This window comes from Phascolarctos cinereus, unplaced genomic scaffold, assembly GCF_003287225.1.
Source record: "Phascolarctos cinereus isolate Bilbo 61053 unplaced genomic scaffold, phaCin_HiC Scaffold_726;HRSCAF=1367, whole genome shotgun sequence".
Classification (NCBI taxonomy): domain Eukaryota; kingdom Metazoa; phylum Chordata; class Mammalia; order Diprotodontia; family Phascolarctidae; genus Phascolarctos; species Phascolarctos cinereus.
In genome coordinates this window covers 228,710,835-228,735,864 of record NW_027556098.1, presented here as the reverse complement: position 1 = coordinate 228,735,864, position 25,030 = coordinate 228,710,835, and the positions used below count along the sequence as shown (strand labels likewise).

At 37.3% G+C, this 25,030-nt stretch overlaps 1 protein-coding gene across 1 annotated transcript in view; it reads right to left on the bottom strand.

Moving 5' to 3' along the window:
- FAP (fibroblast activation protein alpha) overlaps positions 1-25,030 on the bottom strand; it is an 89,947-nt gene that overhangs the window by 7,459 nt on the left and 57,458 nt on the right. The window contains 5 exon segments of the mRNA XM_021004967.2: positions 6,356-6,410; positions 16,318-16,512; positions 17,994-18,063; positions 18,686-18,784; positions 23,881-23,928. Of these exon segments, the coding sequence (XP_020860626.1) occupies positions 6,356-6,410; positions 16,318-16,512; positions 17,994-18,063; positions 18,686-18,784; positions 23,881-23,928 (467 nt within the window).

Sequence of the window (25,030 nt, the reverse complement as noted above, 5' to 3'; positions counted from 1 at the left end):
AAGGCTAGGTGACAGTCCAGAGGGTAACCTGACTATAGGTTCTACCCGAGATGGGGGAAGGGAAGGGGTACAGTGACACAGAAAGGGACAATCAAGCCCACAGAGATATCATGCTCAGAAGTGTTTGAGGCAGGGGAAAGCAACTCTGGGAGAGGTGTCATAGCAACAGAACTCAACTTAGGATGGTGGCAGGGGGACTTGTATATCCTATGCTTCTAGACGTCTATGAGGGCTTGTGATGGCTTTAGGAAGGAAGCACAAGACACACCCCCTCCTCCAATGTTAGCACCCTGAAGCAAAAAATTCATGTGTCCAATGCTCTTTATGACTCTATATAGCTATGACAGTGGGGCAGCTGAGTGGCAGCTGAGGATAGAGCACCAGGCTTGGAGTTAGGAAGATCTGAGTTAAAATCTGGCCTTAGACATTTACTAGGTGTGTGACCCTGGGCAAGTAACTTAACCCCTATTTGCCTCACTTCCTCATCTGTAAAATGGGGACACACTAGAGAAGGAAATGGTAAACCATTTCAGTAGCTTTGCCAAGAAAACCCTTTGGAAAAAGTCCATGGAGTCACGTAGAGTCAGACACAATTAAATGACTGAACAACAATAACAACAACAAAATAGCTCTGACAAATATGCTGGAATCTTTTTCTACTGGCCCTCCTTCTAATAGCCTTAAAAATGCAGATGTGGAATCTCTCTTGTGGAATCTCCCCATTTTCACTGTTGTTCTTTATTGTTCTGAATTGACTTTAGCTACTGGAAGAGAAAGGAACCCATCTTTTGAACTATTGTTTGTTCAACATCACCTAGCCAGAGAGGTTTCATTATATTAACTACATAAAGCCACAGCTTGACATGTTAAGCCCAGTAATTATATTAAGCCCAGAACTTATACTTGTACCTCATCTGTCTAACTGACTCAATTCTCCGATGCAATAAACAAACAACATGAAATACAGTGCTGGACCCATGATGAGGAATCAATAAATATACTAAATTTAATTGAAAAGTGGACACCTCATAGCAATGGGAAAAGGTCTGAACTGGACTTGAAGTCAAGTAGACCTGAGTTCAATTCCTTCTTTTGACATTGATTATGAGTAAGTCAATCCAGTCAGCATTTTGAAAACACTTTCTATGTGTCAGGCACTCTGCTAAGCACAAGGTATACAAACAAATACAAAAAAGTCCCTTCTTTTGAGGAGTTTGTAGTCTAATAGGGGATATTACATGTAGAAAACCCAAAATATATGCAGGATAAATTGGAGATAATCTCAGAGAAAAGGCAAAAAGATTAAGGAGTGGAAAAGGCTTCTTGCAGAAGGTGAGATTTTAGCTGAGACTGAAGGAAGCCAGGAAGTGGGATGAGGTAGGAGAGAGCTCCAGGCAAGGCGCTTAGCCAGTGAAAATGCCCAGAGTTGGGAGAAGGAGAGTCATGGTTGGGGAACTGCAAGGAGACCAATGTTGCTGGATCACAGAGAATATGGAGGCGTGCAAGGTGTAAAAATGCTAGAATAGTAGAAAGAGGTCTGTTTATGAGGGGCTCACAGAGCTGCTGGTGTATACCAAATGAGATAATACATATGGGGGGGCATTGCAAAACATTAAAGCACTATTTAAATATTAACTTTTTTATTGTTTCTGTAAAATTGAAAGAGTCAGGCTAAGAGGACCCCTAAGGTCCCTTCTGGTTCAAACATTCAGTGTACACCAGACATTTTATATGTTAATGTCAAAAAATGTGAAAAGGTGGGGATGCAGGTTACTCCCCTAGAAGACTGAGGCCAAGCAGGGTGACAGTCCATCAATTAGCCACTAAACATTTTTTTAAAATGCCAATTATTGTGCCACACACAGGGGGTACAAAGAAAGGCAAACCACAGACCCTGTTCCCAATAAGCTTGCTTCTAATGAGGAGGCAACATGAAAACCTTAACACATAAAAAATAGCTGGGGTAAGTGAAAAATATTCTCAGAGGGAAAGTGCTGGGAGGAAGGAGGGAGAGGGACTGCGAAATTTCAGAAAGTGGGATTTGATCTGAGCCTTGAAGGAAGCCAGGGAAGCTAAGAGTCCACGGTCAGGAGAGAAAGGATTCTGGGCCTGAAAGACAGCCAGTAAAAAGCACCACAGGAAGTAGGTATGACCCTTTACTGTAACCCCTACCCCCCAGGGCTACTACCCCTGGGTAAAGCAAATAAAGTTCTCTCTTTTCAATAAAATCTTATTTTCTCATTGGTCTAGGATAACGCTTCTTAAACTGTGGGCCACTACCCCATATGGGGTCATGAACAATTTGGCAATGGTAGAAGGTTTCTGATCACATAATGACCAAACATTAATTCAAAATCTAATGTATGATGAACTCGAGGTGTTTCTGGCAGTGCTTGCTTATTCGGCATCGGGCAATTGCACTGCAGCCTTGGCTCTGAACACAAAGTACGGGCACTTTGCACTGCGCATGCCTGCAGGCCACGTGATGCCAAGGAACGCTGCCAAAACGTGAAAAGGGGTCACTAGTGGAAAAAGTTTAAGAAGCCCACTAGGTGGGTGAGGAAAATGTAGTGTTTGGGTTATCTTTTAAGATCAGATTGCTTAGGTAATCATGTCTATATAGAAATGGATCTTGAGGTGAGAGAAACATAATTACTAAAGGCTTGGCCCTGAATTAGGGCCAAGAGAATCTGAGAATGATAGAAACACACTTTCCTCCATGATGCTGGAGTCTAAAGATAACACCTGAGTGAGAGTAAGTATCTTGTGCTATGGATGCGTCTTTGGCTCAGGGCCCTGAGGAAACAATGTGACTGCTGGACAAATATCCTGTTCCACAACTTCTCTAGCAGAGCTGGCCCAAAGCATCATCAGTCTTGGTACCCTTTCACCTCTTATTTCATTACTCGTCACCCAGAATTTATGCTATATCTTGGCTGCCCACTCCAACATGTCTCTATGTTTTTCTCTTCCTTCATCTCCAAGCTTAGGGCTTAGCTCCCAGCTGTTTTGGAAATGAATTTTATTTTATTATTTTTTTTGCAAGGCAATTGGGTTAAGTGACTTGCCCAAGGTCACACAGCTAGTAAGTGCCAAATGTCTAGGCCAGCTTTGAACTCAGGTCCTCCTGACTCCAGGGCTGGTGCTCTATCCACTGTGCCACCTAGGTGCCCCAGAAATGAATTTTATGAATCAATCAAGAATTGATATTGTGTTTTCAGTCAGTTGATTAATCAACAAGAGTTTATTAAGCATAGGAACTGTGCTGGGGGTACAAAGACAGAAATGAAAGGAGTTTACAGTCTATCAGGAGAGCCATTATGTACATTTATAAGTATATAAAAGATTAATAAAAGGCAATTTTGTGGGAGGCAATAGCAGTTGAGGGAATCTGGAGGGACCTCATGTAGAAGGCAGCATCTGAGTTGAGTTTTAAAGGAAACTAAGTATTCTAAGAGGCAGAGAAAAGGCACAGAGATGGGAAATGGATGTTGTATGTGAGGAACAGGAGAGATGCCCCTTTAGATGGACCATAGAAAGCATGAAGGGCAGTAATGTTTAATAAGTCTGGAAAGGCAGGTTGGATCCAGGTTGCAAAGGGCTTTAAATTCCAAACAAAGGAGTATGTACTTTATATTAGATACATTGACATGGGGATATGTATGATTCCTAGTTAATAGGGATCTACTGTAGCTGTAGACTTGTGCTTTCAGAATATCACTTTGGTAGGTGTTTGGAGGAGAAATTGGAGCTACGGAAGACTTGAAGTAGGAAGATCAGCTAGTGTTGGTAAGAGGAGGTTGGTGATTGCATGAGTGGAAAGAAGGGAACAGATGTGAGAGATGTTGTGGGAGTAGAACTGATGAGACTTGGCAACTGTCTGGATATGTGGGGTGACAGAGAGAGAGAGAAAGAGAGGAGTTGAGGCTGCAAGCCTGGATAGCTAGAAGGATGGCAATTCACTTGACAGAAATAGGGAAGTTCAGGAGAGGGATGCGCTCTGGGGGAAAGATAATCAGGTCTGTTTTGGCCATGTTGGGTTTGAGAAGCCTAAGGGACATCCAGTTGTCAATGTCTAATAGGCAATTGGTCTGGAGGTAAGGAGAGAGATTATAGAGTGATATACACATATGCATGTATGTATATGTGCATATGCATATATATACACACACAACATAAATACATGTATACATATACATATATACACAACATATACATATATACATATGTATACACATATATACACATATACATATATATATACATACAATATATACACATATATAGACACAGACATATACACACACATGCACACTTGAGTTTGATCTACTATTCCTTGCAAGATTTTTTTGTACATCTGAATAGTGGATGGATCTATAGTGATGATATTTTAGGTGATGTGGGAGTTATCTGTGCAGAAAGGGGAACCCTAAATCATAGCCACCCTCCAAGAGCCCTCTATAGCTATATGTTCCCTGAGAAAGACAAGGTAATGAGGAAACAGAGCTTGTAGTTAAAAAAAAAAGTTTGCTATTATTATTATTTTAAAAACTTGGATCAAAATCTCAACCAAAGGAAAATGACTATGATTTCATATAATTGTTACACCTAATATTTGGGTACTGAGATAATTTACTTTGGGGATTTCAACATGGATACACAATAAGGAAATTCATTTCTGAAATACTTCACTGGGACACTTCATCAGTTACCACATTCCACTTGTTCTAGGTAGTTCACACTTGCCTGTTTTAAGAGAGACAAAAATAGCCAATTTCAGGAGGTAAGTTTCCCTTCATTCACAATATGAATGGTTTGGACACTATGTTAAGGGTGGAGATGAATCCTGCAAACTCTGTTTCAGGCTTGATTTCACTCACTCCACAGCATAGGGGCCCCTTACAGAAAAGACAGCCAAGAAAAGCAAGCCAAGCAAATAGCTATAAAGTAACAGCCATTAGCTGGTCAGAGTACAAGTCCAGCTGAAAAGGGAAGAAAATTGGAAACTTTCTGGAGCGGTAATTAGAATAATTTATAATCAGAAAATCAGAGAATATGCCAATATTTTCCATCAATTCTCATTACCTCACCAGCTGTGCTCAACACAGGATGCCACTACTTCAGTCAGTGTGCATTTTTTCATACTTGAAACTGCTCTTCAAAATGTAAGAAACTATCTCTATGACCTACAAATAGGAAATTGAAAGCTACTTACTCCTCTCTTTTTACCCAAATGGAAGTTAGGTCTGGTGAAGCAATTTACTTGCCAAAGAAAATATGAGAAAGCCAGGATGTGACTGGATTGGGCTGTGTATTAAGGAGGTTACGTTTTAAAAGTTCACATGCCAAAATACCAGAGGGCTAGTGAAGCATGAGTGAATAGTGAAAAAGATGGACACACCAAAAAAGAGATGTCTAAAATTTAAAAAGAAAAGAAACCTAAATCTTCCGAGTCTTCACAATTTTTATAATCTTGTCCATGTTTTCCCTAAAATATAGTAGAGACCTGGCAATTGTCAGTTAATTTAAGTGGTGGAATTTTAGTTAATTTTATCAGTGGAGAGAGACAATTCACAAGAAAAAAATTCATTAGAAATAAAAAAAGGAAAAGGGGTCTAAATTATCTAAATTGACTGTCCCTAAGTCAATCCACTTTCCACAGAACTGCCAAAGTGATTTTCCTAAAAGGCAGTTCTTACAATGTCACTCCCCTACTCAATAAATTCCAATGGCTCTCTACTATCTCTAGGAGCAAATATCTCCTCTGTTAAGCATTTTAAAGCCCTTCACAACTTGTCCCTAATATACCTTTCCAGCCTTATAACATACTAATTGCCCCTCACCCTTGCATCCCACAGTCTAGTCAATCTGGTCTTATTGTTCCTCAAACAGGGTATTCCATTATTCATCTCCATGCCATGTCCTCCATGCCTGTAATGGACTTCCCTTCACTTCTGCTTCTTGCAAGTCTTATTTTTTTTTCAAGACTCCTCTCAAGGGCTACCTTTTGCATAAAGCCTTTCCTGTTTCCCTCAGCTGTGAGTACCACCAACCTCTATCAATTTCTATCTATTTTTGGTTGGTTTTGTATATCCCAATATATGCCTCTCCTGATAGCATGTAAGCTCCTTGAGGACTGTCTTACTTTTGCATTTGTATTTCTAGCACCTGGCACTATGCCTGGCGTATGGTCACTTAATAAATTCTCATTGATAGATTGATCAAACAAACAATATTGCAAGATTTTCACTTCACTCTATGATGGAAATAGTATCAAGGTTACCATATAGAACACGTTAGAAAATAATTATAGTTGCATTGACTATCAGGCATAGAAATATACAAAACAACTTACCCAGCCCCATATGGCTATTCTCTTTTCATCAATGAAACCCATTTCTATGAATTTTCTAAAGTAAAGGAAACACATGTTAAAACATATACATACTACACTTATTATGAATTATATCTATTCAAGAGCTAAATAATTTTTAAAAGGTTAACTTTTTCTTTTTTTTTTAACTCATTAAACCTGATAGAGAGTTTACATATAATGACAAGGATATTAGCTTCACTTTTTACAAAGGGCAAAAGAATTTCAGGCTCTCTTGTATCTGTATTTTAGCATAATTTGTTATTCAAAATAATTTCAATATAACGGTTTCCTTCATAATCCTATGCATTTTATTTTATGCATTTAAAAACATTATTCTGAGAAGAGATTCATAGGATTTATTGGTCAATGTCAAGAAACAAACACTAAAGGAGTGGTTCTTGGGCTGATTTAAAAGGACCTCATTGCAGAATTGCCAAGTACCTAGTGATGGCATGTGGTCTACACCAACTGTGGTTTAATTCAGTGCTGGTTAAGAAGAAACTTGAGAAAATTCCCAAGAAACAGATGCAGTACCAGAATGAACCTGCAGAAAAGCAATGGCACAGTGTCCATATTCCAACAGAAATAGGCAAAAAGACAGAGGTAATGTAGATGGAGCCATAAAATGTTCTTTATTCATGCCGTTCAGGTTTTTGTTCGCCGCCATCTGGGCATAGGGGTGAGTAATTGTGATTTGTTGACTCCGTGAGTTTCTTAAAAGGATTTCAGACACATTCTCCCTTGACTCTAATGCTCACCGTGTGTAGGTTCCAAAGGTGTGGATGACTGGCAAAGTTACCCAAGCAAAGCTGCCATAATCTCTATGCATAAGCAAACAGGATGAGGTACTGTTAGCCACAGCTGTCACCTGGAGCTCTAGGTGCAACTGAGGATTTAGGAGAGAGAAGTAAAGCATCAGTGTCCATGCAAATGATGTTGCTAGGAAAGCAGAGAAAACAGGCAGCAAGTTGGTACTTATTTCAGCCATTCCTCCACAGCCTGAGCCAGGTTCTGTGTTAAGGTGGAAGATGTTAAATGCCCTTGATGGAGGGGAAAAATATAATATCTTAAAAAAGTATTTTTTCTTTGCCTCTGGTGTTTGATGGCCACTTCTGAGATATAAAATGCAATTTATGGCTTTATGATTATCCAGAAGCTAGCAATGAGACTGCCTTGGATGAGAAAAAGCAAATAACAGATGCTACCTGGGAACGGAGGAAATTCTTAATGGCCCACTTCCTTATTTTATCCTGAATAGGATGACTTGGACAGGAAATGATCATGTAATAGTTAACAAGGAAATTAAACAAGAACACATATTGTAGTAAAAATAAGTCAAAGGGCGATTACATAATCTAAAAGCATTAAGCTCAATAAAATACACCCCTGAGCTCTTTTTTAATGCCAAAAAGATGAGTTTATATTTGATTCTGGAAGTAGCCACTGGAAAATATTGCATGGGAGGTTGGTGGGGGTGGCATGATTAGACCTACATTTTAGGAAAATCATTCTCACAGCTGTATGGAGGATGGACTTGAGTAGTTAGAAATTTGAGCCAGTGGTTGTGAGGAGATTTTAGGTGAGGTACTAAGAAAGAATACAAGTATTCAAGGATCACAGCTCAGGCAGAGTGTCACTCCCCAGTCCTTCAAATCGATGGACAAGCAGGAACAGTGGCTTGGGTGTACAGTAGGAGATATTCCTTAATCAAAATCCCAGAATTCTGGATCACTATCTTTATATCTGACTGCTATTACTAGGCAGATTCATAGGGACCAAGGGGGAGGGAGAACTTGGGAGCAGTCAATCAGTGAGTGGACAGACTGTGATACCTTTCTTCCCTGCCTCCCTGCCATTGTTAACCACAAGGACATTTTGATCAAGAAAACCTTGCGTACCCTGCCTAAATGAAATTGGCTTAACCCAGCTTTTGAGTAAATAGGAACTTTGCGGTGCATAGGTGGGTCAATCAGTGGTCAAACATGGATTATTAGGAAGCTATTGCAATAGTACAGATGAGAAGTCATGAATAAAATGCAAAATTGCTAAGATGCAGCAAAAGCAATCTTCAAAGGAAAAATCATGTCCCTTTTTGTGCTTTTTTTTGAGTCTTGTGTTTGAATGTCACATTTTCTATTTTTCATTAGGAATACTTAGAAGTCTTCTATTTCATTAAATATCCATTTCCTCCCCTGTAGGATTATGCTTAGTCTTGCTGGGTAGGTTATTCTTGGTTGTAATTCTAGCTTCTTTGCTTTCTGGAATATCGTATTCCGAGCCCTCTACTTCTTTATAGTGGTAGGTACAAAATCTTGTGTGAGCCTGACTGTAGCTCCACAGTATTTGAATGGTTTCTTTCTGACTGCTTTAAATATTTCCTCCTTGACTTTGAAACTCTGGAATTTGGCTATAATATTCCTTGAAATTTTCATTTTGGAATCTCTTTTAGGAGGTGATCAGTGGATTCTTTCAATTTCTAAATTTGCCTTATTTGGGCAATTTTCCTTTATAATTTCTTGAAATATGTCTAGGTTCTTTTTTTGATCATGGCTTTCAGGTAGTCCAATAATTCTTAGATTATTTCTCCTCAATTTATTTCCCAGGTAAGTTGTTTTTCCTATATTTCACATTTTCTATTTTTTTTTCATTCTTTTGACTTTGCTTTATTGTTTCTTGATGTCTCATGGAGGCAATAGTTCTGACCTGTCCAATTATAATTTTTAAGGATTTTCTTCAGTGCACTTTTGTATCTCTTTTTCCATTTGGCCAATTCTGATTTTTAAGGAGTTATTTTCTTCTGCCTCTTTTACCAAGCTGTTAATCATCTTTTCATAATTTTCTTGCAGTACCCTTATTTCTTCTCCCAATTCTTCCTTTATGGCACTTATTTGATTTTTAAAATCTTTTTTTTGTTCTTAAAAAACTCTTTAGCTCTTCTAGGAATTCTTATTGGACTTATGTTCAATCTGACTTTTTTGTCCGAATGCTGATTTTACTCTGACATCTTGGCTCTGCTCTCCCACCCCTGTATCCTAAAGAACTTCAGGAGAGATGTTGATTTAGTTTACACATGTTTATTATTTCTTCATTGTATGCGAAGTGCTTGTGGTTGAACATGAAGGTAATGGAAACACTCTCTATGTCCTTAAATCAGTCAGTCAACAAGCATTTATTAGTACCTACTATAAGCCAGATACTAGTATATATATTAAATGTATATACTAGTATATGTACATAATAAGCACTGAGGACTCAAAGAAATTCTATAGCTAATCTTTGCTCTCAGAGAACTGAGGTCTGAGGTGGAAGACAATTTGAAAACAGCTATGTACAAACAGGATGTATACAGGATCAAGGCCTTATGGAGGAGGTGGTACTTGATTTGAAAGGATAAGAAAAGTATCAATGTTTAGTTTAGTGAAATTCACAGATTATTTTAAAAGGGTATGTTTTGTCTGGTTCTTGGTCACCATTAGATTCAACTTTTAAAATGGCACTATATAAGAATGCACTTTCCCCTAAAAACTTGCAAGAACACAGAGGTGCCACAGGTGACAGAGTGTTGGACCTGGAATCAGGAAGACCTGAGTTCAAATCCAGCCTCACTTGTTAGCTCTGTGACCATGCGCAAATCACCTAAACTTTGCCTGCCTCAGTTTTTTCATATGTGAAATGGGGATAATGATAACACCTATTTCCCAGGATAGTTGTGAGGATCAAATGAGATAATATTTGTAAAGTGCTTTTTGAATCTGAAAGTGCTATTATATAAATGATAATTGCGATCATTTATTATTATTATTTTTCCTTCTGACTTTATTAATTCTGATAATGACCACTATTCATCTAGTTTCCTATGTTTGGAACCTTGGAATGAGCTTTGATTCTTCTTTCTCCATTTCTGGTAGCTAATTAGTCATCAACTTCTATCTATTCTTTCTAATTTCTCTTATGTCCCTCTGTTCCCCTTTGTTGCCACTTTAAGATTATGGTACAGGCCATCATTACAGCCCATTGGGACTATATCCTCTTAATGGATCTGTCTAACTTTACCCCCTCTTCCCTCCAATACATCCTTTAGGTCACTGATGGACAAATCTTCCTTATGTGTTCAGCTAGTCATGTTCTTCTTCTCATCAATCTTCAATGGCGCCCTATTTTCTACATAGTAATGTTACTATGTGAAAAATCAAGAGCATTTACAATCTGGCAGCACCTTTCTCTTCCAGCTTAGGAAGGCAGCATGTAATAGTAGAAAGAATATTCACTGGAGTCAGAGGATCTGGGTTAAAATGTTACCAAGGTGACATTGGGCAAGTCATTTAACATTTTTAGGCCTCAGTTTCCTCACGCAAAATAAAAGAATTTGGATTAGATGACCTCTGAGGTCCTATGCAGATTTTGCTTTATGATTCTTATTTTATACATATTTCTACCAATCACATGCTTTATAGTCCATCTAAGCTAGACCTGCTTTCCACATATATCAACCTTACATATTTCTACCTCATTAATGCATTTATCATATATTATTGAAGTATATAGGTACCAGTCATGGACTTTACAATACTGTTCTGGCCTCCTTCCTGTGTTCCATTCACAACATCCTATCTCCCCACCTTTTCACAAATGGCACTGGGCATGGAATGCTCTTTTTCTCCTGACCTCTGCATTTGGTATCCCTAGTTCCTTTCAAGGCTCAACTCAAGTACCACCTCCTCCACAAGGCCTTTCCTGATTCTCCCAATTGTTAGTCCTCTTTGTTAGCCTCTGAAATTCTTTAGTTTTACACATCTGTTTTCATTTTTTATTCCACTCTTCCTTAACCCCAGTATAATGCATGCTGCTAGAGAATGAGGACTGCTTCATTTTGAGGCTTTGTTTCTCCATGCTTGGCATGATGCATAGTACTTAGAAAATGGTGACTGAAGTGTATTAAATGAATCTGAGTACAAGCTTTATGAGGGCAGGGATCATGCCTTATCTAAACTTGCTGTCTCAGCACAGTAGCCTGTATGTTGATTCGTATTAAGATGAAAATGGATAAGGATTCAAGTAATGAATTAATATGCTACCCCTGGGGGGGAAAAGTCTCTTCACTGACACATTATGTAAAAATATCTGAAAAAATATGTAATTGGTTTAAAACATTCATTAGGAACTTGACTTATTGAATTTATGATTTAGGGTATATTGTTGTTCATTCATTTCAGTGGGTTTCTAACTCTTCGTGACTCCATTTGCATTTTTTCTTTTTTTTTTTTTTTAGCAAAGATCCTGGGATGGTTTGCCATTTTCTTCTCTAGCTCATTTTACAGATGAGGAATTGAGGCAAACAGGGTTAAATGACTTGCCCAGTGTCACACAGCTAGTAAGTGTCTGAGGCCAGATTTTGAACTCAGGAAGATTTTTCCTGACTCCAGGCCTAACACTCTTATCAAATGCTTCACCAAGCTGCCATATTTAGGCTATACTGGTACTACCTGCTTCTCTTTTCTACCCCAGCCTACTCACTATACCACCTTGCCCCACCCCACTATCACTGATACATAACTTCTGGTAAAAGTATTATTTGTTTAGATAAATTTTTAAAGTTATGAATTATATTTGGGCATTGAAAGCCAAAGAGGCCATACCCTTATGTTGCTCTGCTAACTTGAAGACTGTAAAACATGTCCTGCTTAGGGCCAAACAATTACAAATCTATGTATTTTGATGAAAAGTCCTGAAGCAGATGAGTGTTAGCTTCCATCATTCTATTCCTGCCAATCACCTCCCATTCTGCTTTGTTTAAGGATTTTTTAGGGGGAGGGGTATAGTACAAGGGGATATTCATTATTTGCTTGAGCTATTTTTTATTAGAATAGTGAGAATTTATGGCTGAGATTTCATTTTGCACAAGATTCAGCAGGACAAATCATATTCTTTGCGGGAATTAAGGGGGAAACAATGGAGGGATTATATAGTGCCTGGCTAATTATAAGCCACTTGGTGTCTGATTCCCAGACTCTCCTCTGGGAGAGTTCAAACTGTGGTTTGAATCCTTCCCAGGATTATCATTATAATTCTATCCTTTTTATTTTTCTTGGCTTCTCAAAGCATTATGTTCCCTGGCTTACCTTTCACCTTTGTAGGGCAACAGCTTTCCAGCAAAGCCAGCACACAGCTATTCTGCAGTCTCTACTGTTGCAACAACAACAACAACAATAATAATTGTTGCATATAGGCTCATGGTAGCTAATAAAGTTCCTTGATTTCTGTAGTCCTTCAAGTGAAAAGAGACTAATCTGGGAAGTTCCTGGGAACCAATTCCTGGATTTATTCATTATGTGCTGTTCCTACCTCTAAGCTCCCTAAGAGAAGGGACTCTGTCTTTCGCATCTCAAAATCCTCCACTGTGCCTAGCATAGTGCTTTACAGTGACCTGATGAACAAATGAAACCTAAATCCTGCCTTCATTTGAAAGGAATTCAACATACAAGTTAATGATCCCTCAAATACAGTGCCTCAGCCTATTTCTCTCCCATGATCTTTTTCTCCACTCCACCTCAGATACTCATAGGATAAAAATACTAATACTAAATACTGATACTAAAAGGCCATCACCCAAAAGTGTTCCACATTCATGTTTAAGATCTCTGAATTTCCTGTACTCAATCATAATCTTTTATCTTTCCATTTCTCCTATGGCTTATTCCTCCCACACCTACTCTTCATCTTCATTGTGATCTCCCTCAAAGCTGTCCCAGGTCATCACTTTTGTTCCGGCTACATGTTCCTCCCTTCCTCAATCTCAAACTCTTGGGGAATCAGTTCAATGCTTTACTATCTTCTACTCTGAAATCCTTGTTTTTTGCTTTTTCTTTTTGTCAGTAGTGCTCAACATAGTGCCTTGGAACATAGTAAGAACTTAATAAAAATGTCAATGTATTGCGTGATTGAACGAAGGAATGAAAGAATAGATATAATGAATGACATTCAGTCCTTCTGTAGACTCTATGTCAATAAGACTGAGAGGAAAGCAAGGATATGCAACAACTAAGCCCATCCTACTTTCATCTGTATATGAATCCCATTATTTAATTGGTGTTGTTATGGTAACCAATGAGATTTGTGCCTTCCTGTTTTGTGGTAATAAAAATGAAGGAGGTTGCATTGGATCATCTCTGAGGTCCCTGTCAGAGCTAGGTCTATGATCCTATGATCCTCTGTTGATCAGAGATGACATATTTCACCAAGACCTGCCCGTGGAGTTCACATGTAATACCCACACTAACCAAGAACCCAATAAGATGCTAAATATTCTTTGAGCAGCCTCATGAGCACTCATTCTTCTTAAATTTGCATATTGTACTTTATTGTAGTAAGTAAATATATATAAAGTAAAATGTGGAATGACCTGTGATTCAAAGTTTTTTTGTATGTGGCTTATTTTGTTCGTGTGGTTGAGTGCGTTTCTCTCTTTCTTTCTTTTTTCTTTTCTTTTCTTTTTTTTAAATACTAGGACCACTGCCAAAACAAGTAAGTTTTTAGCTCTACCAACCTTGAGAAAGATCCTATTGAATTACAAATGAGACATAATGTTCATCCTTGTATTTTAATGTAATCCTCAGGATTACAAGACATTTGGAACTTATAAACCAAAAGTTGGTTTCCATTGCATGATAGAATACAAAATGTGAACTACAGTGACAAAAAAGCACACAATGCATCATTAAGTAAAGGTTATAACATTGTTGATAGTATTAATATTCTTATTATAGACAGGTCTTTAGAGCTGGAAAATACTGCCATGCAAGTTATATTACATAAGGAATCTGAAATGGTGGGGTTCAGGTAGTGGGATTCAGAACTCTACCTGTGCATTAGCTGTACTAGTTATCTAATAATTTACCTACCAGTTTACCATTTATTAGTCGAGCAAATCTTTACTCTTTGAGGTATATCATTTATGTGACTATGAGTATTTGTGAAAGTGAATTTCTACAACAGGGTGGAATAAATACAAATTAATGAACCAGAATCTTGTATACTTTTAAATATTGAAGATCATCCTTTATTGTTTAAATATATTTAAGACATAAATTATTTGTATCAAATACAATTTGTGTGGAATAGTGTGTGTGTGTGTGTGTGTGTGCATGTATGTATGTATGTATTCCTTTCCTGGAAACTATTAATGACTTGAAAAACTTCTAACTTAAAAGGAGGCAATAAGGTAGTGCAGTGGATAGAGCACTGGCCTGGAGTCAGGAAGACCTAAGTTCAAATCCAGCCTCAGCTACTTACTAGCTGTGTGACCTTAGGCAACTAACTTAACCCTGTTTGCCTTGGTTTCCCTATCTGCAAAATGGGCTGGAAAAAGAAATGTCAAACTACTTCAGTATCTTTGTCAAGAAAACTCCATATGGAATGATGAAGAGTCAGACACTGAAAAAGTCACAGACACAGACGACTGAAAAAAAATGACAACTTAAAAGAAAATTCTTAGCAAATCAATGTAAACTAATGAAGAAAATTTATTAATAATAATAGAGATAAGACCTGTGATTTCATTGTTTGTATGTAACTCTTAGTTGATGAAATGCCCCTACCAATGGAGGTTAGCCCCTTTTCTGCATCTTGTAGTCTTAGAGAATTGCTTAAAACCCTTAAAAGCTAAGCAATTTGTCCAGGATTCCGCAGCCAACAGATGTTTGAGATGAGACTAGAACACAGGTTTTCCTGGCTTTGAGGTCAGCTCTCCATCCACTATGACATGCTGCTTGTCATAATAATAATAATAATACTAATGATAATGATATAATAATAGTTAACATTTACAAAGCATTTTAAGGTTAGCAAGGCACTTTACATATATTATCTCACTTGAGACAATTACTCTTCCTTGTTACAGAATTGCTGTTGGTCTCCTGGCGTAACACCTATGTGTGATTTAAATGACCAAGATTGAAATTAGCTTAGCTTTGTGAGTTATAATTGCTTATTCTTTTTCAACAGATATCCCTTGAGTATGGGCTATGTTAAAGTCTCTGTGTCTGGCATTGAAAAGGATACAAAAATGTACTTTTTCAATATTATTTACCCATACATGAAACAATGACATGAACTCAGAAACTAGAGATAAATACCAATACATATTTATGTATAGTACTTCTAAATAATGTTTCTAATGACCATTTTCTTAATATTTATGACAAAAATAAAGGAGCCAAAAATTATATTTGGGAATGAGTCTGGGTGAAAATATTAGTTTCTGAAGTGTATTTTAAAAACTCCATCTATCTTTCCAAGATTAACTCTTCAATGATATATGTTTCCTGAAAATATGCTTTCTGAAAACAAAGATAGAGGTTAAGAAAATATTTTTAAGGCCATGGTGTTCCCTAGAGATTACTGATTTAACAACAATAAGCCATTTTAAAAGTCTTTAGTGTGGCAGAACTCTGAGCCCAAACCTCTATATCTATCCATCCATCTATCCCTCCATTCACCCATCTATCTATCTCTTTCTATCTATATCTATCTATCATCTATCTGTCATAGAATTAGAAATGACTGAAAAGAAATCAGATGTTCTGATTTCCTGTGGACCATCTTTATAGTTATAAATAGTCAGATTATAATGATTACAGTTCTGTCACTCATGAGACCACTTTAACAAACTATTGGGAAATCTAGATGATTGCTTCTAACAGAGTAAGATGGATATAGTCTTTGTCCTTCCACCAGTTTAAAAAAAAATGTTAAATGCTTTTGGCCTATCTTTTCTTGAGTCTTTTTTCTAATCCTGGGAAAGAAATGCTCTTCATCTTTAAAGTCAATGGCAGTCTGAGGCTAAGTTAGAAAAACAGGTACCAGGAGGGCCAAAAAGAGGTGACAAAAATCAGTAAATAACACTTATTAAGCATCTACTCATAGGAATATGGCAAAGCACTCACTTTACAGCAGATATCTGATCCTGAACTTCATAAACTCCCAGCTTCCGATATACAGCATGCAGCAGTTTGTCACCTTGAAAAGCTGTTCCCCGGCCATCCACCAAGGCAACAATGATGTCTTCTTTACTTGCAAGGTACGTTATCCAGCTAACTGAAAATAAGGGTCTCACACTCTGACTGCAAGGACCACCATACCTAAAGAAAAAGGTGAGATTAATTTTTTTCTATTGATTTTTATTTCTATCACTGAAATCTACTCCCTATAACATATGTATCACATGGCATGCTTTCTTTATGGTAAAAAATATAATAACACTAGAGATGATTAAAAGTAAAACAACATTAGAAATGAAACAATTAAAATGAAGGCTACACTTTTGCCAAGGGCTCAAAAATGGAAACCCTTTGAGCACACTCTCCAAAAAGAATTGGAGAAGCCTATGGGGTTAACATGTCAGGAGAAAAAATATAGAATTAGAAGTATCTTTTTGCCATCTGTTTCTTTCTAAAATATGCATTTAAAAATATGGTATTTTAAGGACACTGTGTACAGGTCAGCAGTAATTTGGAGTATGTATGATTCTGTTGGATGTCATCCATGTCTAGTTTCCACAGTTTAATAACTTCCTACGAGTTATATATGAAAGGCACCCAAGAGGTTGTCTAATCCAATCCCTTCATTTTACACACTTATGAACTTAAAGAGACAAAGAGATAAAGGTCCTTGTCTGGTGTCACATTGGTAATAATTGTCAGAACCTAGCACTGGAACTCATCTGATTTCAGACCCAGTGCTCTCTGCATTATAAAAGACTGCTTCTGAAACCATACCATTCCAAAGGCTATTATTATTAAGGCTTCTAATATTTTCAGTGGAAATTTTTTATAGTAAAGGGAGTGTGATCTACCATCAGGTTGTTACATTAGGATGGTTCAGCAGTGGAAATAGAAGCAAGTTCATCTAAAAATCACAAACTCTACCCCATTCATTTTTAATGGATATATTTTATTTGTAGGGGCAATGTACAGTAGTGAATGGAAAGTCAGGAAGATCTCCGTTCACATCTTCATTCTGACATGTCCTGCTCAGGTGTATGACCTTGGGAAAGTTGTTGATGTTGAGTCATTTCAGTCATATCTTTGTGAACCCATTTGGGGCTTTCTTGGCAAAGATATGGGAGTGGTTTGTCATTTCCTTCTGTAGTTCATTTTACAGATGAGGAAACTGAGGTAAACAGGGTTAGGTGACTTGCCCAGGGTCACACAACTAATCAGTGTCTGAGGCCATATTTGAATTCAGAAAGATGGGTCTTCCTGACTTCAGGCCCAGCGCTCTACCACTGTACCACCCAACTGCCCCTTGGGAAAGTTAGTTAACCTTTAAATGTTCTAGAAAGTTCCATAAAATGATACATTGCAGAAAAAGTGCAGACCTGCATTGGTACAGGATGTTTCCTCACTTAGGAGTCCCCTATACTCATAAAATTACACTTCTAGCCCCCCCCCCAACTTTGTTTGCTCTGATTAGTGGAAGAATCAAGATAAATCTCTGAAAACAGGATGAATACATACAGCTAACAAGAAGAGAGAAGTGTATTCATTTTTATCAGAGGAAAGCCTTCAACCAAAACATTTACAATACTGAAATTTCTTTAACAAAATAAAGTGCTACATACACCTGAATTAGTAGAGGATACTTCTTTGATCTGTCAAACTGAGGAGGAAGAAGCATCTTGTACCACAAAGCTGAAAAAAGCAGAAAAGCTTCTTTACAAATTACTCAAGAAATTTTATGGTATAATAATAGCCAACATTTATATAGTGTTTTATGGTTTGCAAAGTGCTATACATTATCTCATCTTATCCTTGCAACAGCTCTGGGAGGTAGATGCTATTATTATCCACATTTTACAGAGAAGAAAACTGAGGCAGACAGAGGCTAGAATCACACAGCTACTTGAGTGTTGGAAGTGGGCTCTGAACCCATCTAGCCCTGTGAGGTCTAGCACTCACTGTATCCACAGTACCACTGAAATTAATGCCTCCTCCAGGGGCATATCAAGTACAATTAAAATTAAGGAAACTTGTTAAAATAAGCCAATAATTAAAAAGTGGTAACAGAAAGTTGGAGCTATAGAAGAATGTAGTATCAATTTTTAACTTAATTGTTGAATTCCATTCCATTCAATTCATTAATGCTTAGAGAGCTTAGCAGATCTCTAAAGGCTGTCAAACTATTCCTTAGAGTGCACTGAGCATTCCAAACTGTGCCTCTCTTCTGTTGCAGCTAAAGGAAAAAAAAAAAGCAAGCAATGACCATGCAAACAGCAGAGGTGAATATGTGCGTTAACATTTGTAAAGGTCTTACTAATTCCATCCACTTCAAGTTTCTTAATTTCCTCTTTGGGCATTTGGATATCTTGTAGAGCCGTCTCTAAATCTTTATTTTCTTCAAGTATTTTAATTTCTTTGGGAAAAAATAAAAATGTTAATTATGACTAACTTTATCCATGAAGAAAACAATTCCTTTTCCTTGAATTCAGGCCCACTCTTTGGATTTACAGTATGCTAAGAATTGAAAGTGGTTGAGGACTTGCATGATGACAAGACAATACTGAAGAACTCAGATCTCTGCACCTGCCCAACTATTCCAAAATAGACTTTTATTCATTTATGTACATTTCAGGTGGGGAAGGACCAACTGTACCGCTTCTTGGACTATTTATTTGATGGGGTGTGGGGAGTGTGGATTTCCACCTGTTTGTCTGGCATCCTAAGGACATGAACTAACTGTATTTTCTCCTTCTGTCCACTAAAAAAGAAATGTACTAGAAATCAAATTCTTCTGCATGTTAAACTTCAGGATCTTACAATAATCCACTCTGTGCTTACCACGAGGTTTAACAATCAGTCAGTCAGTGAACAAGCATTTATTAAGTGCTTACTATCATACTACTGCTTTATGAATTTTATGCTTTATTCAGTTTTTGTGTATAGGCTGTCAAAAATTATCTCAGCAGAGAGCAGACTTTGGCAAGTCTTACCAAGCAGCAAAGGCTTCACATGTAAGCCAAATAGCAGATGTGGCTGCCTGTCCTCCAAGGACCAACCTATCCAAGTATCCAAGAGGCACCTACATCAGCATTAGGGTAGTTACTAGGGGATGAATTTTTCCAGCCATAGCTATACATTAAGCGATGTACCAAGGCCCAGAGGTTTGGTCTGATCTAGTGAGAGGAGTATCCACATTAGTGAAATCACAGAACCTTCAAAATTTGACATTAAAATCTTTAAGTGGAGCTAAGTTCTATCTGCAAGATGTTTCTTTAAAGACATCTTTCTTACAAGTTCTATTTCTTGGCAAAAATTGCTACAGACTTCCTTTCTGTCTTTGATCTTAAAAAAATCTAAAAAAGAGGCACTTGTTCCACTAGAGATCATTTGTGTTTTACCCTTTTGATCTTTGCAACAGAATAAATCCATTGACCTATTGCAGGCCTGCAAAGTTGTTGGAATACATACATGGGTACCCAGTAATAGATGGCCTCTTCTGAACTACAACAGCCACCCTAGGCTTTCTAGGGAAGCTGTTTATGCAGAGTTAGCCACATTTTCTAAATGGGGGTCTGGATGACTCATGGAAAATGGCAATTGACACAAGAGAAGAACATCCTGTAGGCTTTTGTTTTTGTGCTGTTTCTTTTTTTAAAATTCCCTTTGAGGATTAGGAACTGGAGGAGTACTTGCAACTACATCTAAGTTTGCCAAAAGGCTTCCATTATAGCCCTCAGTTTTCGTATACTTCAAACATTCTGATAAAATAGCCCTCTTTGGCTAAAACATGCAATACGTAATCTTACCCCAAATGCGAATATTGTAGGGGTGGTTTGCACAAAAATCCATTGAGATATTTGAAATAAACTTAAGATTTGGAGGTAGAATTGTGGGTAATTTAAAAATAATTAAACTTCTGGATTTTAAACTTAAGAGTTAGTTAAACCAACCAAGAAAATGACATCAGTGCGATTCCAAAAGTTATTATTTGAGAATGGGCTATATAACCTAGAAAGGAGTGTGAATTCACAATTTTAACACACAAGTTCTAAATTTTCATTCCCCTCAATATGACTTCTGTACATGGAGTTGCCATTGGCTCAAAAGGCATACTGGGTACAGAAGGCATATGGGATGTTGAAAAGAATGATAATCTCTACAACTTTGGCCTCAAAAACAAACAAGAAAATTATACGCAGACACCTATATTTATGCTCTAACCCACACTGCACATATGTGAAATTTTGAATCACTGGTTAGACTTCAAAATAAGTCCTAAACTCCTTGGTTTATGCAGTACAGCTTAGTAAATGATGCCACAAAAAATTATAACTGAGGCATTATGGAATTTTTATAGTTTAAAGTAAATACTTCAAGCCAGCTTTGAAGTTCATTCTTGCATTTAATAAAATGAAAAAGGTAAAGTCCACATGGCTTTTATTTCTTTGTTTTCCTTTAGAGAAGAACACTACAATTCAGTTCCCTTTGTATCTGGTACAAGCCTAATAATATAACCTTAAAGATGAGAATGTTTGTAAATCCTCCTGCCTTCCTTTTTTTGGCATCTATTTTTATAGATAAGTGCCAAAGAGCATGCCCCCTGGGAAACTATAACTTTGATTTCTTTTCAATCAATCAGTCAAAAAGTATTTACCAGGCATGGTGCTAGCGTTGGGCATACAAAGACAAAGAATGAAATAAGCTCTTCTTCTATGGAGTTTACATTCAAATGAAGAAGACAGTAAGTATTTAACAAATATATGTGTGTGTGTGTGTGTATCTTATATATGTATATATTCTAAATAAAAAGTGAGTAAACATGAATGTCCCTACTGGACACCCCTACCTATTATTGACTAAATTTTGTGTTGGATTCAATGATAATTTTACTCTTAATTTCTGTGGTCTAGTATGGGTTCTGTACAGATGCCAACCAGATGCAGCTTCTTTGTGGGAAGTAAGAGTGTCCATGGTAGTAGCTGTGAACAACTTTAAGGGACATATAAAGAACTCCTTTATTTGACTGATGCTAGGATTGGAGCTCATACTTTGGGGCTTAGCACAGCAGTTGATAAATGTTTATTGACTGACTAGTCAATCTAACTTTGTTATGCTCTTCTAATGTGTAGTTATTGTGTTTCAGAGTAAATGATTTGGATTATAGTATTTCAAAATTTTGTGTAATCATGAGCTACATAATAAAATATGATTACACTTCAGCTTGATGAACCCTGATAAGTGAGATTATTTGGCCTTTGATTTAATTTAATAAACATTTAGGAAGCCCAATGTTACATGCCAGGCACTATGCTTGGAATGAAATTGTGCCTGATGCTGCTATTTCTTGACCCTCTTCTCCTCTTCCCCCAAAAACCTAGCTTTCACCTCTACAACTCTCCTAAAACTATTCCCTCAAAGGTTATTAGTCACCAGATTATAAGATTCTGGCTTTAGAGCTAAAAAGGGACCTTTGAAGCCCTTAAGTCCAACCTTATTTTGCAGATGAGCAAATTGCAGCCCAGAGAAATAAGTCATTTGCCTAGGGTTACACAAGTGAGTAAGTGTGAAAGACAGGATTGGAATCCAAACCTTCATGACTCACTAGGGCTTTATCTCAATAGCTTTTTTTCAGTCTCCATCTTGACTTCTTTGCAGCATTTTAAACTGTTACCCTGCCTCTCCCATTCTATTTCATAATTAGCTCATCCCTTGGCTTCAGAGGAAACATACTATACTGATTCTTCTCTGGCTTCTCCTTCTCTTTCACCATCTTCAAACACCACTTCTAGGCAGATGACTCTTGAGTCTATATGGGGGCAAAGGGGAAGTCCTTTAGTGCAGTTTTATGGTCTGATAACTTAAAACTACATGAAGATTTTCAGGACACCCTGTATTTCCTGTATTGGTCTCTCTTCTGTGTCCTAGAATTCCTGCTGCCTTCAGGACATCTTTATATAGTTACGTGAAAGTCCCACAAGCTGTATACATCCAAACCTGTGTCTTCTTCAGACCTCCAAAAACCAAGCCTGGGAGGTGAACAGTGACTGGGAGTATTAAGCGCTTAATAAATGCTTACTGATTGAAGGACTGACATATCTAATGTGTTTCAACCTTAGAACTTTGGAACCATACTTCTTTACTCTCTCTGGACACTGTCACTTTGTGTGTGTTGTTTTTCCCTATTAAAATATAAGCTCCTTGAGGACTGTTTTTTTTTTCTTTGTTTGTTTTTGGTTTTACATTTGTATCCTCAGAGCTTAGCACAGTGCCCGGCATATAGTAAGTACTTAGTTAATACTATTTCTTTTATTCTTTCCCCTAAACCTGCTCCTCTTTCTGACTTGGCCATTTCTCTCTGTAGCACCAGGGTTCACCCAGATTCCTATTGCTCCAGCCTCAGTCTTGTATTCCACTCCTCTCTCCCTTCCACCTCATACATCATCAGTCACAGAGTCCTGTTGATTGCACCTTACTGTCTCTTACATCTATCCATCATCCTTTTTCTTTCCGTTGCCACCATTCGAATACCATCTTATTTTCATAGGATTGTAGATTTCAAGAGCTACAAGGAACTTTAGAGATCACCCTTTTCAACTCCTTATTTTACATATGTCTAAATGAATTGCAAATTGACAAAGGTAGTAAGTAGCAGAGATGGAATGTGAACCCAGGTCTTCTTATCTGCAGATCTAATACTTTTTTCCCATTATGCCACATAGTCTTTGATTGACTATGTAATTCTACTAGTGCAGTGACTTCCTAACAGATATTCCTACTTTTGTTCTTTTCTTCCACTCCAATCCACCCTTCATAGTGCTACCAGGTAAATCTTTGTGGACTGATCTGATCACATCACTCTGCTGCTCAAAAATCTTGAAAGCTCCCTATTTCCTATTTTTTTTTTTATTTCAGCCTTTTTTGTTTGCAGTTTAAGGCCCCTAATACTCTGTCACCATCCTATTTTTCTAGCCCTATCTCAGATTATTTCTCCCCATGCACTCTGTAGTCTGGCCTACCTAGATGACTTTTTGCCTCCTGACCACACCCTGAGTTATCCTGTCTCTCTACATTTGTTCAAGTAGCAATTGTTCCCCAAATGTTGACTCTGTCTCTTTTTGCTACATTAGTTCCTAGTCAGCCTTTAAAACCCAGTTCAAAAGCCACATCCTCCATGACACTTTCCCTGATTCTCCCATCAGTGACATCCTTTACTCTTGGTCCTTTCATAGGATTTTGTTTCCAAATCTGTATTTTTCATTAATCAGGTATCACTGAATATTATAGTTCATTTGTATTTGTATTTTATCCTTTAACCAAGGTGTAACTTTTAGGAAGCCAGGAATTGTATTTTATCTAAACTTTGACTCTTTCCTAGCCCATAGCACAATGCTTGGCATAGAATAGGTGATTAATTAAAAAAAAACCCACCAACTCTTGCACTATAGCACTTTATAATGGGATATGTCTACTCAAGGGAAATAATACAATATAAAATGTAAAGTAAAGTACCTTGATCACTGTGGCCATCATACAGGGTGGAAATAGGAACACCAGGGCCTATATGCAGAATCAAAACAAAGACAAAATTTATATTTAAAGCATTGCTCAATTTGACATTTGGAGATAACTTTGGTTTGTCTCAGAGTTGCATGCATCCTTTCATTTTGCAGTTACTTTTTTTTCCTGCAGAGAGGTAAACATCACCTTTAAAAATACATTTAAGCAACACATGAGATCAGAGCTCCATCAAAGAATATGATTGAGAGAAAAGTGGCTTTTCCAGCACTTCCCAAGAGTATTTCTTAAGAGTTAAGGTGCTGTTACTAAGGTGACCCCAGAAGTAAAAATGTCAAATGGGCTTCTGGGAAGGTGTCATATCATATTGGTTAAGATGAATGGTTTTTAATATGGTGACGCTAACATCAAATATTCTTCGCAACAGTGCTCGGGATGGGTTTTCGTTCTGGAACACTTGCTTCTCTGCCTAGTTGGTTAATTTCTGTGAGTACAGCTCATTGTCTTTTTTTCTTTAATGTAAAGATAAAATTCAGAAAGAATCTAAACTTTTCCCACTCAAATATATCCACTTTTCACATTGAGGTTATAATGCCCCAAACTAGATTATGAGTTTGAAGCTAAATAACTATGTGCAGAATTTAGCAATTCATTGTTGACATATAAATGGTGAGGTTAATGATATACTACCTTCATTTGTTGTACGATAAAATACTATGCAAGCAACAGGTTAATTGGATAAATGTTTTCAGATGGACATGGGTTAAATGCCAATAAAAGTCTATTTGGGATAAATGGAGGAAACAAAGTAGATAGGATTTTCTTAGTGTATTTTTAAGGCCTTCTGCCTCTTAAAAATGATAAACTGAAATAGATTGGTTTTTTTTGTCAATCAGGTCATAAAGAAGAGGGAGAAATAAACATGAATTCCTAAAATGTAGGCTATCATTTTCATTTTGTATGATTTCCATGAGTTATAGCAGATAGCATAACATTATACCTCTAGGTTATGAGAGGGGCAAGACTTCATCAAACCCATGAGCATGGAACTTTGAGCCACTAGCCTCTTAAGTTCTCCCAAGGTCCTTTAGGATCTCAACAATTTGGGAGGAGAGGAGCAAGGCATAGTAATAGTTGACATCTA